The sequence below is a fragment of the Pseudorasbora parva genome, chromosome 20 (genome assembly GCF_024679245.1).
Source record: "Pseudorasbora parva isolate DD20220531a chromosome 20, ASM2467924v1, whole genome shotgun sequence".
NCBI lineage: Eukaryota > Metazoa > Chordata > Actinopteri > Cypriniformes > Gobionidae > Pseudorasbora > Pseudorasbora parva.
This window is the reverse complement of record NC_090191.1, coordinates 13,259,169-13,274,897: the sequence shown is the minus strand read 5'-3', so window position 1 is coordinate 13,274,897 and position 15,729 is coordinate 13,259,169. Positions and strand designations below refer to the sequence as shown.

General features: G+C 37.6%; 2 protein-coding genes across 3 annotated transcripts; both read left to right on the top strand.

Moving 5' to 3' along the window:
- The first annotated feature begins 220 nt into the window (after window positions 1-220).
- On the top strand, window positions 221-11,885 carry LOC137049717 (chemotaxis regulatory protein ChePep-like). Of its 2 annotated transcripts, none has more exons than XM_067428344.1 (3): window positions 221-314; window positions 882-1,220; window positions 11,737-11,885. In XM_067428344.1, the coding sequence occupies exons 2-3, from the start codon at window positions 929-931 to the stop codon at window positions 11,883-11,885; spliced, it is 441 nt and encodes a 146-aa protein (XP_067284445.1). In that variant the 5' UTR covers window positions 221-314; window positions 882-928. The 2 variants fall into 2 exon arrangements, with proteins under 2 accessions (XP_067284445.1, XP_067284444.1); XM_067428343.1 differs by lacking the exon at window positions 221-314 and adding an exon at window positions 362-481.
- Window positions 11,886-11,937: 52 nt separating this feature from the next.
- Window positions 11,938-12,788, top strand: LOC137049714 (gastrula zinc finger protein XlCGF8.2DB-like). The gene has a single exon (XM_067428339.1). It carries the CDS (start codon window positions 11,938-11,940, stop codon window positions 12,673-12,675), a length of 738 nt encoding a protein of 245 aa, XP_067284440.1. The 3' UTR covers window positions 12,676-12,788.
- Window positions 12,789-15,729: the final 2,941 nt, after the last annotated feature.

Genomic DNA, 15,729 nt, shown 5'->3' with positions numbered 1-15,729 from the left:
CAACCAATACTTGATGGGATGTGTTGGGAGGGGAAGCGACATCAGTAGATAAGAAATGCAAAAATGTTTTTTTTCCTAATGCCTTTTTCTTGGTGGTGCAGTTAAAGGGTTAATTGGAACATGTTACTATATATTGTTTCATATTTGTCTGTGGCCCTAATAAAGGTTTGATGTGCTACTTGTGTATTTTGTATTGAAATTGCTATGCCCTTTTGTGATTTCAGACGGAATGTTATGAACGGGACCTTTATTTTGGTATCACGAAGTGACGCCATAAGTCTGCGCCGCGTATGTTGTGATTCGGCTGAAGAAAGGTGTGTGTGTGTGTGTGTGTGTATATATATATAAGTCGTTAAGGCGATATACTTATTAAACTAAATTAATTATTCGGCATTAAATTCTACAATCGTATTGCCTTATCTAACATTAATGAACGTTCTTGTGAGTAAATTGTATCGACACAAGAATAAGTTAACAAAAGGTGCGTCGTATGTTGTTAATCGTTAACACAAATTTGTCACTGATTAAAGCTATTGAAAGTGGAATCTATCAAATATATAAATAATTACATGCCCACTTTAAAATATATGAATTTGAAGAGTATGTATAATTTGTTATTTTAGTCTGAAAATTAACCATGGTTTTATTTTAGTAAAAGTGTAGTAAGCATGTTTTTTTATAGATTACCATTCGTATAACCACAGTTTCACTACAAATACCATGGCTAAACTATGATTAGGTTAGCAAAACCATGGTTAATTTGTGGGGTATTGTAGTTTATTTTATTTGTATTAAGAGCTATGGGAGTTGTTTGGGAGCTGGTTGATTTTTGTGTTTGTGTTAATTGTTCTCATCTTAAACATGACATTGTCCAAACACAGGAAAAACTCCTGGTGAAGCGATTGAGATCCACCTGACACTTATAAAGATGGAGTTCATTAAAGAGGAGAGTGAAGAAATGAAGATTGAAGAAACATTCAGCGTGAAACAAGAAGAAATCCTTGAAGTGATTGGTGTGAAACAAGAAGATACCGAGGAACAAACAAAGATCATGCTCATTAAAGAGGAGAGCGAAGACATGAAGATTGAAGAAACATCCAGAGTGAAACATGAAGATACTGAGGAACAAACAAAGATGGTGTTCATTAAAGAGGAAAGTGAAGACATGAAAATTGAAGAAACATTCAATGTGAAACATGAAGATACAGAGGAACAAACAGGTTGGTTTCATTCTCAAAGCTAAACTGAAATAAAAATATAATGTCCAGCTCTAAAGAAATGCATGAGTCTCTCTATGCATAAGAATTAAAGTGGTTTAATTGGACATGGAGTGGGTCAACTCGTGTGACATGTTGAGATCACATGATCAGACAAATACTAATGCTGCCTTTAAGTGAACCTGAGAGAAAACCTTCATATTATGCAACAAATCAACTATTTTGAGTAACATTAAATGCAACAATCCACCAGTCATTTATATCACTTTATTGTGCAGTATCTATTAGGGATGTGACGGTGAGGAAATTTTCCCACCGGTTGATCAACATGTGACAACACCGGGAATACAGGTACTGGGCTGGCTGGGCTTTTAAATGGCTAATTCTATCTAAACGAAAGAAACATGCACACGGCTGATCAGGCATTAATAACATAGTTGAGAAAAGCAAATGGTTTCAATGAATTCCTATGAAAGTTAAAGGGTTAGTTCACCCAAAAATTAAATTAGTCATTAATGACTCACTCATTAATGTCGTTCCACACCCGTAAGACACGTAACAGTTTAAGATATTTTATATTCAGTTCGAGAGCTTTCTTTTTCGAGACTTTCTGTCTCTCCATTGAAAACGTATGCACAGTAACTGTCCCTTTCCAGAAGGACCAGAAAGGTAATAAAAAAATCATCAAAGTAGTCCATATGTGACATCTGTGGGTTAGGTAGAATCTCTTGACGCATCAAAAATACATTTTGGTCCAAAAATAACAAAAACTATGATTTTATTCAGCATGGTCTTCTCTTCCGTGTTTGTTTTCAATCCTCAAACAAAGATTCGAACGGTTGTGAATCACCTTATTGATTCAGAATTCGGATCGCCAATGCCACATGATTTCAGCAGTTTGAAACGCGATCTGAATCATGGGGACATACCTATAAATTCAAGCTTAGCCTTTCGCGTTTTAACACTCGATGGCACCGTGTCGAATGTCAAGAGGGGGATTGCCATGGGCGTAGATACGTGAGGGACGGGGGGGACGTGTCCCTCACTTTTAATCAAATTTATTTTCGTCCCCCGCATTTTTACAGGGTCTCACCGATCCTAGTCGACTCGCTCCGAGCAGGATTCGAAATGACATTACCCTGCGCGGCGGCGGGCAAGTTAACAGGTGCTAAAGACAGCTTTCTCTAATCTCGGTTGATAGCGTGCTTCACGTGTCACGGTCAAATGTATTTACGTAGAAACCAATGTGAATACATCAAGATTTAAATTCAGAGACAAAAAATAATCTATGCATGACCTGCCATTTTATTTGCATCTAAATATGAGGAGGGCGCTCTCATAGAAAGTCCAAAAGCGGATTCGTAGAAACTTACTGTCAGAGCTGGAGCTGCAGCAGAAGGAAAACAATGGTTATGAGCTGAAACTTGACGACGACAATCAGACGATTGCGACAATGTATTATTTATGTGTTTTTCAAGCCATCTCAATGTAGCCTATTTATTGACAATAAAGTATCATATGAATAATGCAGCTTTTTTAATGTTTAGTATCTTCTGCTCACCATGGCTGCATTTATTTAATCAAAAATAGTTCAAGAGTAATATTGCGAAATATTACAAATTAAAACAGCCTTTTTTTATGTGAATATATATAGTAATTTATTCCTGTGATCAAAGTTGAATTTAACATGAGTCCAGTCTTCAGTGTCACATGATCCTTCACTAATCATTCTCATATGAGGATTTTATAATCAAGAAAACATTTATGATTATTATCTGTGTTGAAAACAGTTGTGCTGCTTAAAAATGATGTGGAAACCATGATTCATTTTATTTTTCAGGATTCTGATGAATAGACAGTTCAATGGACAGCATTTATTTGCATTAATTAAATAAAGTATTATCTTTTATAATATTAAAAATACCACTTGTGATCAATTTAATGCATGTCTGATCAATACAATTATTAATTTCTCTCTTTTTTAATTTTACCACAAATGTTTAGATGGTTTCCACAAAAATTAAGCAGCACCATGAGCAGCACAACTGATAATAATCATAAATGTGTGTTGATCATCAGATCCTCATCTGAGAATGATTAGTGAAGGATCATGTGACACTGAAGAGTGGAGTAATGATAAATTCAGCATTGATCACAGGAATAAATTACACTTTACAATATATTCACATAGAGAACAGCTGGTTTACATCAGAATATATATATATTTTTTTTTACTTTGCATAGTTTGTAGTAAACCAATCATAAAATTGGCATACAATATAGGAGAAAAATATTATAGATATTAGAGGTTATTGTTCAGCAGTGTATTTGTTATCTTACCAAATTAAAAGCAAGCGATGCGATAAATTATATCGGTCCAAAAAAAAATTGGTATTCCAACATTTGTCCCCCTCACTCCTGAAAAGATGGCTACGCCCCTGGGGATTGCCATGTTAATGTTGGACTAAATTGGCCACCGTAGGAGTTAAAACGAAATCAGAATTGAGAGGAACAGAAACTAATATTCACTGGATGGTCATATACTTTTTCACCGATGGGGGAATATATCACAGAGTGTAGCTTTAATATATATATATATATATATATATATATATATATATATATATATATATATATATATATATATATATATATATATATATAAATAAATGTAATCAGAGATTTCATTCCCTTTATTAAAGGACTAGTTCACCCCAAAATGAAAATGTCCTAATCCTTCATTCACCTCAATGCCATTTAAGATACCCACGCCTTCCTTTTTTCAGTGAAAAATAAATTTAGTTTTTGAGCAAACACCCAATAGCATTGGGGTAAGTAAATGATTAGGACATTTTGAGGTGAACTAATCCTTTAAATATGTTCATGCGTCCAAGATTAACAAAAGTCGTATAAGTTTAGAATCACATGAGGGTAAGTAAATGATGATAGAAATTCCGTTATTGGGTAAATTAATAATAATAACACTTTCAAAATTGTGACTGATTTAGTATTTTGATTGTTAAGGTCACAAAAGGTATAAAATATACCTTTTATTATTTATATTTTATTATAGGTTTCTGATATTAATATAGATTTCTAAATATTTATTTATAATTAGCCTATGTTATAGAGTCTTTACAAGTTTGCTGTACCTAACAGCCAATTAAGCATTTATAATTTACTTTAGCTCCATTTTCTAATTTTCTGGTATTTGTACACAAACGTCCCTTTGTTTCTTCAGGGGTTTCCAGTTATTTAAAGGAATTTATTTCTTAATTTTTTTTAATTTTTATTAATTTATTATTTTTAAAGTTATTTTGAAATGAGCCGCATTTTTCAATGTGTTGACATATTTTCCTCTGAAACAGCTGTTAAGCAGCTCCTCCCCTTTTTTGAAACAGCCAATAGCATTTAGTTAATAATATCACAGTTTGACTAGAGCCTTTCTGTTTGGTAAAGCCAGTTTCTTCTTACAGTTTATCATCATAATCTCCTCCATATCGCTTTGAAATGCAGCATTCTGTGCAGAATTCAAATGGGTCGATATGTTTTGTTGTCTACGCTGACTCCAGGGATGGAAATTAACTTTTTTGTCCACCGGCCACTGTGGCTGGTGGATTTCAAAATCTACCAGCCACTTTCTTGTTTTTAACCGACAATGTGTAACTGCATGTGAAAATGTAATACTACAAGCTCTACAGTACTTAAGCAGTTTATTTAATCTCAAGTCTCAATGAAATACTGACATTTTCTCTTTCTCGCTTATACACACACAAACCTAGCCTGACAAGCCAGACCCACATCTAGATGTTTGGTCTGGAAACTCACCATAGACAGGACTCAATCCGGGGGGCGGGTTAAACGGTTGTCTTTCAAACTCCCTCTGCACGCGATAGGATAGCGCTAACGTTACACCAACCAGAGCAACGAAGGTGAAACAGAGCTTGTCGATAAATTAAACATTCACCGTATCCGGCCGGCTAAACTTCCCTTTTTAAGAATGACTTCAGTGCCGTTCTTTGTTCTTTTCTCAGAGAAAAGCTTAACTCCAAGTCTTCCAGAGTAGTGGTCAAAGCTGATTCGAAAGACCACCGCCGTTCGCCAGTTTCTGTGTTTACTAGAAGCACGCAAACGCAACTCGGCTCCGCCCGCCGACTCTATACACGATGTTATTGGCCCGTCCAGATTGTGAGGAATACAGCTCAGCAGGGTATTGAGAGTTCCTAGACGACACTTGCGGGCAGATTAAATTTGCTGCCGCTAGGGTGCGTCTAGATTTCTAGGTTAACACAAACCATGAACTGATATACATTTCATTAAATGAGTAGGGCTCTGTGCTTTGTGCGCTTTTTTATTTTTTTTTTTTAACCTGGATGTGGCATTTGGATGATTCATAGTCTTTTATGGCTTCCAGTTTTAGGTTTTTGTCCCAACAATGAAGCTATTTGTTTTTTGCATCTTCTGAAGCGTGTTGACAACACACCGAGCAGAACATTGTCAGCAGAGATACACCGAAATAAAAAGTTTTGGCCAATCATTAGTACTATTGCATTTATGGCTATGACTGTGTAACTTTACTAAAAATTAAAGCATTGCAATTGCATACAATAATATTAAAGTTTCAAATAATAAATCACAACTTACAAATGCTGCAAAAATGTATTTAGCACATTACAACAATCTACAGTAAAAAATAAAATTAAAACTAAAATGTTTAACTTGACCTCACTTATGTGTACATTAAATAATAATAGATCTACTGGCCTGCAGAAAGGTACAGAAATTGAATAAAGTAATCAAATGTGAAATAACTGCATATTTAACTGTTTCAATTAAAGATAAATCCTTATTAAACTTACAAAAGCTATTCAATCAAGAGCAGTGAGTGATGTCCTTATCTTTTGTTTGACATTAAGCAGAGTAAAGGCTACTGCCCCTTTAAGACCTAATGCATCGATATGCTCGTCTTTCTCGATTCTATGCAGTTCACTTGAGGCATATACAGACTCTGTCTGCTTGGATACTCATCAAGATCGACATGTTGACATACTTTTTGTGTGAGTTTGTCCGTTTAAGCGCAAGACTTAAAAAAGAGAACTCAATATTTGCACGCTGTGAGACGAGTGCATGCTCTCGGATGATGCACAGTGACGGAGCTTCTCTCAGCGCGCAAGTTCTTATTCGCGTCTTCTGGCTTTACATCCGGGTAATGACGGCGAAAACGGCTGCTCATATTCGGACATATACGGGCGCACTCACATGCATTGAACAAAGATTACAAATACAGTCTTGTTCAAAATAATAGCAGTACAATGTGACTAACCAGAATAATCAAGGTTTTTAGTATATTTTTTATTGCTACGTGGCAAACAAGTTACCAGTAGGTTCAGTAGATTGTCAGAAAACAAACAAGACCCAGCATTCATGATATGCACGCTCTTAAGGCTGTGCAATTGGGCAATTAGTTGAAAGGGGTGTGTTCAAAAAAATAGCAGTGTCTACCATTGACTGTACAAACTCAAAACTATTTTGTACAAAAAAAAAAATTTCTTCTGGGATTTAGCAATCCTGTGAATCACTAAACTAATATTTAGTTGTATGACCACAGTTTTTTAAAACTGCTTGACATCTGTGTGGCATGGAGTCAACCAACTTGTGGCACCTCTCAGCTGTTATTCCACTCTTCATTCACATTTCTTGGTTTTGCTTCAGAAACAGCATTTTTGATATCACCCCACAAGTTCTCAATTGGATTAAGGTCTGGAGATTGGGCTGGCCACTCCATAACATTAATTTTGTTGGTTTGGAACCAAGACTTTGCCCGTTTACTAGTGTGTTTTGGGTCATTGTCTTGTTGAAACAACCGTTTCAAGGGCATGTCCTCTTCAGCATAGGGCAACATGACCTCTTCAAGTATTTTAACATATGCAAACTGATCCATGATCCCTGGTATGCGATAAATAGGCCCAACACCATAGTAGGAGAAACATGCCCATATCATGATGCTTGCACCTCCATGCTTCACTGTCTTCACTGTGTACTGTGGCTTGAATTCAGAGTTTGGGGGTCGTCTCACAAACTGCCTGTGGCCCTTGGACCCAAAAAGAACAATTTTACTCTCATCAGTCCACAAAATGTTCCTCCATTTCTCTTTAGGCCAGTTGATGTGTTCTTTGGCAAATTGTAACCTCTTCTGCACATGCCTTTTTTTTAACAGAGGGACTTTGCGGGGGATTCTTGAAAATAGATTAGCTTCACCTCATCCTGGAGGTGATCATTGGCTGAGCCTTTGCCATTCTGGTTATTCTTCTATCCATTTTGATGGTTGTCGTTTTCTTCCACGTCTCTCTGGTTTTGCTCTCCATTTTAAGGCATTGGAGATCATTTTAGCTGAACAGCCTATCATTTTTTGCACCTCTTTATAGGTTTTCCCCTCTCTAATCAACTTTTTAATCAAAGTACGCTGTTCTTCTGAACAATGTCTTGAACGACCCATTTTCCTCAGCTTTCAAATGCATGTTCAACAAGTGTTGGCTTCATCCTTAAATAGGGGCCACCTGATTCACACCTGTTTCTTCACAAAATTGATGACCTCAGTGATTGAATGCCACACTGCTATTTTTTTGAACACACCCCTTTCAACTAATTCAACTAATTGCCCAATTGCACAGCCTTAAGATCGTGCATATCATGAATGCTGGGTCTCATTTGTTTTCTGAGAATCTACTGAACCTACTGGTAACTTGTTTGCCACGTAGCAATAAAAAATATACAAAAAACCTTGATTATTCTGGTTAGTCACATTGTACTGCTATTATTTTGAACAATACTGTAGGTGAAATGGTATACTATTTATATTTACCCGCCACAGTGGCCGGTAGGTGAAGCAAGTTTACCCACCACAACTCAAAATCACCCGCATTTGGCTGGTGGCGGATGCTAATTTCCATCCCTGGCTGACTCGCGCATATGATTCACACTGCGCTCTCGTGTCTGTAGTCTAACTTTAGACCAGAGCCGTTGGGGTGTGTGTGTGACTGGGTTTGATGTTAAATTGACTTGTAAAAGCAACAGTAGCTACAATTTTCAAATTTACAAATGTAACATGATAGCCTACATAGAGGTTTTGACTCAGTGTAACATACTTGTCGGCGCCGATAGGATTGTGGGTAAGTGCGTCACCATGTATTGCTGTTGTGCTTCGGGAGACCCGAGTTTGAGTTCTGCCTCATGGACTTTTCCCAATTCTGCCCCCCTCTCTCTCCCACCTTACTTCCTGTCTAGCTACTTTTCTATCCTAATAAAAGGCAATACAAAATTTTTAGAATGTAACATACTTGTTAGCATTTGGTTTTTAAAACAATTTATCAGAACCAGTTAAATATGGTCATAAAAATCAGTAGGGAAGTCTGAAAATTTGAGTCTGGAAAAGTATGGAATTTTGAAATGAAAATTGTGTAGGAACCCTGTTAAGGGGCGTGTTCTTTTAATTAATCTTAATTCTTAATTAACTTTTTGGGTCACCTGCCACTGGGACTGGTAGGTGAAAAAAATCCACCAGCAAAGCATATTTTTTACTGGCTAGAATAATAAACACACACACTGTCACATGTACATTTAATTGAGATAATAAGGTATTATGTTGAATACAAACGTAAAAAATTGTCCTGAGCAAAATTTGCAATGTATATTAAATAAATAAAAGCTATATATTGATCAAAACGTAATCAACTTTATCTGTAAAGCACTTATAGAAACTGTAGTTGACCAAAAGTTCTGTACAGAGTGCAAAAATGTCAAACAAGTAGTAGGGCTGGGACGGTATGGATTTTTTCTTACCGCGGTTGAAAAGCAAGAAATTCCCGTTACCTCTCTCTTTTTTGACCATACATGTGTTTGCATCCCTGTGATACACAGAGTACTTACCAACATGATCATCATTTCAGAGAGAAATAGTGAAAGTGAATGCATACAAACAAGCTCTCTGTTTAGGATTTGAACAAATTCAATCCAAACGCCTTTGATGACATGCATGATTATGTTACTGTTTATTATCTGTCCGTCATCATCTAAAGCCCGGCCTGACAATTTCATTGGTCCGAACAGTTTCTGTTTGGGCATAATTACTCCTCTATGGATCAAGTCCAGACTGAACTGCCCGAGCTCAAATGTTGTGGGCGGGGCTGAGTTCTGCTACTGTCCAGGCTACGCGCCACCAGGATGTCAGTTGATTTGCGTTGGAGTCAATGCAGAGAGCGCGTACGCTCATTATTTGCTCGCTCTCTCTTGGGTATGGACGCTGACGCGGAGGTTGTCTGACTTCAGTAGGTCTCCAAGAGTCTTTTTCTTTTCTTCTGGGGGCACCACCACTTGCCCTTCACCTCCAACTACTGACACACTAGTAGCGGTCTATTTGTCCTCCACTCCCACCATCTCTTCGTTGAAAGTGATCTACTAATTAGCCTACCAAAATAAATTATAGGCTAAGGCTCTACATTTTAAATTAGGCTTCGAGAACCATTTGGGAATGTTAGGGGGGAATGTTCTGTGTTTACTGGGTTATTCATTTCAATTTATTTTTACTAATCAAAAAATACAGAGTGCAAAAGAATACCCAATCTTTAAATGTGCTCTGACAGATTTGGATGTTAAATTGAGCTGAAATTAGCCTAAATATGTTTTTTCTTCAATATATCTTAACTTTGGAAATAATTTTAGTTTCAAAATATTTATTTTTAAACGAAATATACATTTATTCCAGCAACAGACAAGTTTGTGACAGTTTATTGTTTAACTTAAGAGTGGTGTGACATTTGGTTTTGGAGGAGTGCCTGCCATCGTTTCAGTAAACGAAAAATTACAGTCTTAACACTTTTTTTTTTAATTTTTTTACATTAAATGGATAGTGACGAATTGTAAAACAAGGCCGCAGCCACACACACACAAAAAAACTGAACACTGCAGTTGCCACGATTTCCGTGGTTGCTTTACTTCCTCTGCGGTTGGCTTGTCAATAGTGTATTACAATATTGCGGTTGTCACGACAGCCCTAAATGCAAGTATCTTTTTGGAACTGTATTGTCAGCGAGCCTGACACCAGCTGTAGTTTAGCTCCGACATTATCAATTCTGTACCGGAGAAGTTTTCTCCCTCTGAGGCTTAAGTAGCACAAAAACATTGCTGGTCTTGAAGTAAGAACCGCTTGCATCAGGGGCTGGGGGTGGGATTACCATGACCAACAAGACAAACACAAACTTGGTGCTTTGGATTCGCTGTATTTTGATGCCGATGTAGGATTGTAAAGCCATGAGCTTTTCAATAGTAACGTCACGTTCGCCATTGTTTATGAAAAGCTTGTTTCAGCAGCATCGGCATGCAACATGACATCATGACTTTGCGTAAACATACACGCTACTTTCTAAGTGGCGTGTTATCTGTATGAATTTTGAGTTATCCGCGTGTATGTCTACGCCGTGTGATTCCGCGTATGTCTACGCCAAAACAAACCATCATCTCCACGTGAGTCCGCCAACCTGATCTCACAGAATGAATATTTATAGCCTAATTTTATATTTTGGAGCAAATAACTCCACTCCTACCCTAAACCTACCCTCTCTCAACAATATAAAACACGTAACAGGCAAATAAATGTACAGTCACATGAATTTATTGCAAAAACTGACCAAAAAACTGTATAAACAGTTGCATTCCAAGTCTTCTGAAGTCATACGATATCTTCATGTGAAGAACAGAGTTGATCTTAATGAGAAACTTGTGATTTCTGAGGCTGGTGACTCAGATGAATTTATCCTCGGCAGCAGAGGTGATTTTTGGTCTTCAGTTCCTGGGGCAGTCCTCATGTGAGTCAGTTTCGTCGTAGCGCTTGATGGTTTTTGCGACCACTTGGGGACACGTTCATTTTTGTGTGTGCAAATTTCCAGTCTGACTGACCTTCAGTTTTTAAAGTAATGATAGATTATCATTTCTCTTTACTTAGCTGATTGGTTCTTCCCATAATATGAATTCTAACAGTTGTCAGATAGGGCTGTCATCTGTGTACCAACCTGACTTTTGCACAACACAACTGATTGTCCCAGCCCCATTAAGAAGGCAAGAAATTCCTCAAATGAACCCTGATAAGGCACACCTGTGAAGGGAAAATCATTTCAGGTGACTACATCATGAAGCTCATTGAGAGAAGGCCAAGGGTTTGCAGTGTGGTCAATAAAGCAAAGGGTGGCCACTTTGAGGAATCTAAAATATTGAAAATATACAGTATTTAGTTATTTCACACTTTTTTGTTTACTACATAAGTCCATATGTGTTCATTCATAGTTTTGATGTCTTCAGTGAGAATCTAGTCATGAAAATAAATAAAAAACGTTAAATGAGAGGGTGTGTCCAAACTTTTGACTGGTAGTGTATATTGTTTGTTGCATTAAATGTCTAAATGATTTGATGTCTGATGTTTTGTACCATTAAGCTGGTGTTAACTTGTATTTATCTCTGTTCACCCTAGACTTGATGCTGCTGAAAGAAGAGAGTCAAGAACTGAATGAAATGGAAGAGAAAGATCGTGATTTAATAACTGGAGAAAAATCTGTTAGTTGTTCATGGACTGAGAAGAGTTTTGCACAAAAAAAAAGCTCGAAAGACAGAAACCCTTAATCACCATGGGAGAATTAAATCAAAAGAGGACTGTTTTTTATGTCAGTGTGGAATGAGTTTTCTGGACATAAAGCGCTTTAAAAGCCACCTAATAAACAACTCCAGAGAGAAGCCTTTCAAATGCCAGCAGTGTGAAAGAAGTTTCCGATTCAATAAATACCTAAAGACTCACATGAGAATTCACACTGGAGAGAAGCCATTCATATGTGTTCAGTGTGGAAAGAGTTTCTGTCATAAAGTAAGTCTCAAGACTCACATGCTGCTTCACACTGGAGAGAAGCCTTTCTCCTGCGACCTGTGTGGGAAGAGCTTCTCACAACAAGCAAGTCTTGCATATCACATACTCGTTCACAATGGAGAGAAGCGTTTCATGTGCTCTCTCTGTAAGAAGGGTTTCAGTACTAGAATAAACCTCAAGACTCACATGAGAATCCACACTGGAGAGAAGCCTTTCACCTGCACCCAGTGTGAAATGAGTTTCACATATAAAGAATCCTTTGATATCCACCTGAAAAGTCACACTGGAGAGGACCCTTTTACCTGCAAACAATGTGGGAAGAGCTTTGCACAAAAAGGAAATCTTAAGACTCATATGAGAATTCACTCCGGAGAAAAGCCGTTTACCTGCCCTCAGTGTGGAAAAAGTTTCACAACCAAAGGGAACCTTAACGCTCACATGAGAGTTCACACTGGAGAGAAGCCGTTTGCCTGCCCTCACTGTGGAAAGAGTTTTACACATCATAAAGACTTGAAACATCATTTGACAACTCATTCTGCAAAGACAGTGTAGTGTTCATCAGTGTAATAGGAGCAAATTGAGCAATTTAAAAAATCATCTGAACATTCACTCTGAATTAATTTAATTGTGATCAATATAATAATAATATCCATAACATTAACAGATACACCTGAAGAGTCATGCCTGTGAGAGAGAGAACCTATTTGCTTTGTGTGTGTGTTAATACTTTTACATTTAAAATAGCAGCAACAATTCTCTGATAAATTAAATCTTGGTACACACTCTGCAGTGTACAAGTTCATTCTGGTAGCACATTCCATACATCTCAGTTGCTCCAAATTAATTCCGCCCACTTAATTTCCGACCAATCACACAATAGTTCTCTGACACCCACAAGAAAAAAGTCCTGCTCAGCCGAGGTGGAGAACATACTGCAAGAACTGTCGTTAATTCTGTCATTAATTACTTACCCTCATGACGTTCGACACCTGTAAGACTTTTGTTCATCTTCGGAACACAAATTAAGATCTTTTTCTTGAAATCCGATGGCTCAGAACGGCCTCCAATGGCCATTTGACATTTCCTCTCTCAAGACCAAGCGGCAACCTCCCGCAATCTCTCTTAAGGCCAATACGTAAGTAATGTAAACTGCAATTCCTCATCTGGCCTGGCAGGTTTTAGAAGGGAGCAGAATCTTAAAATGCCCAACTTTACAGCAGAAAAAAACATGTTTACAGCCTGGTACAAATTGTGGTTTTTGCCTATACGGCTAATTTTGACCTTCATGACAACTGTGAGTAGGGTTGGGCACCGAGAACCGGTTCTAACTTGGAACCGTTTTAAAAATAACGATGCCATTGGAATCGTTTAGAAAATTTGTTTTCGGTTCCAATCATCGGTCCAAGCGCTCAAGTTTTGGTTTCCATGGCCACCTGATTTCCGGTATGTGCGCGGCCGCTTGTTCTTTTAGCCATGGGGCACGGCAAGCTGCGCTCTGATTTATTTCACTTTTAAAAAGCCTGGGTCGGCACAGTGCAACTAGTGTTGTCAAAAATATCGATACTGAAATATCCGAAAAGATACGATAGCCTACTCAGTTTCTACAGTATCGATCCCAGCTGCGCTCTCAGCGAGTTGACACGCACCGTATATTCTCACTTAGCCCGGTTAACCATCTGAACACGGCGAACGCGCGTTCTGCTGGAATTTTCCTCATGACAGCGTTTAAGTGTTAGTATTAGTGTGTGATCGGTCTGAATTTTGCGCGGGATTGCACATAATTCTACTAATCCCCGCAGATGTCACGCTCAAATCTTAAGCAAACACACACACACACACCGTTATAAAGCCGCCTCTGACATACAAGTGCAAACATTTGCTTCTTTTTGCATGTATGTTTGAGTTTGTTTTAAGTACAATTACAAAGCAATTCATTGGTTTTTGTTTAACTCTGAAACAATTTGAGTTGCGTTGTGGTAAAAATAGCTACGTGTTACGCCAGCTGATTGAGGAACGCAAACAAGATGGCGCCGCCCATGGTCCAAATATAAAATCGATTTTTTAAATAACGTAGATCTTTCATGGGTTTTCTACTAGTGTTGTAGTACTCGAGATCGGTCTCGAGACCACTTTTTAAAGGTCTTGGTCTCGTCTCGGTATCGACTGCATTTTTACTCGGTCTCGGGCGAAGATGACTCGGGATTTTGTCTCAAGACCGGTCAAGACCACAGCTGAAGGCATATAAAGAGCAGAGAACTCCACCCTGCGCTCACTCTCTCTGTCTTCAAAATAAGCAGATAAGCTCTCTCTGACACTTCACATATTAAGCTAAATCAAAAGTTCAGAAAACCGAATCCATGTTGAACGTTGTGCGTTCGGACAACTGTTTTGAAGTACCGTTTGGTGTGAATTGCGCTCAAAAAACGTTTGACCAGCTAAACAGCTGACATAAATCATACATTAAATAAACAGGAAACAATTTCTATCCAGTTATGAAGTGTTTTCTGTGTGACAAACCTTCCGCGATGTTCTGACAGCCGTGATTCAGACACAACGGGTCTGCTAATGTCCGATTCACGACCAAATGACTCATTTGAACCGAATCATTTTAACGACGGTAATAAGAACTGATCTGTTCAACAATGAACTGAACGAATCAGTTTAATCATTTACTCAGAACACCTCAGAAATGAGAACGCAAGTGTGCTTACCCAATTTAGCAAGAGTGGAGAGTAAGATTTATTAGTTTTAACTATCCACCGTATTTCAGCTTATGTATGTTGAATGTGTAGTAAAATAAATAGTCTAAAATCATTTAGTTTAGACTGGAGTGAGGTGAAAACAGAACAAAGTTGTTTGTTAGCTAGCTGATCATTTTATTAAATTGTATATGGCAGAAAATGTGGCTATTTGTTAACTGTTAATGCTATTTCTAATATTGATATGATTATATACCAACACAATTCAACCTGTTGGAACAAAAGAAACATCAAGATAAGAGATCATACATAATAATGCAAGTACAGGGTTTCTTTTCCTTGTTGTTGCACAATAAAGCTGCACAGTAACATTTTCAATTTGTAAATGAAAAATATGTACATATATAAAATAATTTGCTTAAGCAGCATACTAATGCATATCTGTATGATACATATTCCACCTCCTGTTATTCACATTCATTTAAGACATAATGGACTGTGTCTGAGATTAATACCTCATCGAGATTAGCATTCTTAGGGAACTTTGAGTTTTAAAATGGGATTGAGCACTTTTCACAAAACAAAACACAAAACTGTTACGCCCGTTTCACACATACTCCGTCTGCAGTGCGTGTGCGGTGCGTGTTGCGTTGCGTATGCGTTGCAGGAGCCCCACACCCTGTAGTCCTTTCACATATGCTGCGTTTGCCGTCCGCAACTGATCCGCTTTTACATACCACAAACACAGCATTTATTAATGATTTTTTATTTAAAATCCAGAAGTTGTTACTGATCTTGGCTCATCAGAATTGCAATTCTCTTTGTTTAATCTTTCTGAGTAGACAGGTTAACGTAGGCTACAAGCCTACATTTAAACAACATTTTTTCTTTATTTATATATAAATAT

Bases quoted from the DNA above. Each gene is read 5' to 3' on its own strand.
- LOC137049717 (XM_067428343.1), top strand. From the start codon at position 430: ATGAACGTTCTTGTGAGTAAATTGTATCGACACAAGAATAAGTTAACA. The intron at 482-881 runs GTGCGTCGTATG...GTCCAAACACAG, and splicing joins CAAGAATAAGTTAACAAAAG to GAAAAACTCCTGGTGAAGCG. The intron at 1,221-11,736 runs GTTGGTTTCATT...TGTTCACCCTAG, and splicing joins AGATACAGAGGAACAAACAG to ACTTGATGCTGCTGAAAGAA.
- LOC137049714 (XM_067428339.1), top strand. From the start codon at position 11,938: ATGAGTTTTCTGGACATAAAGCGCTTTAAAAGCCACCTAATAAACAAC.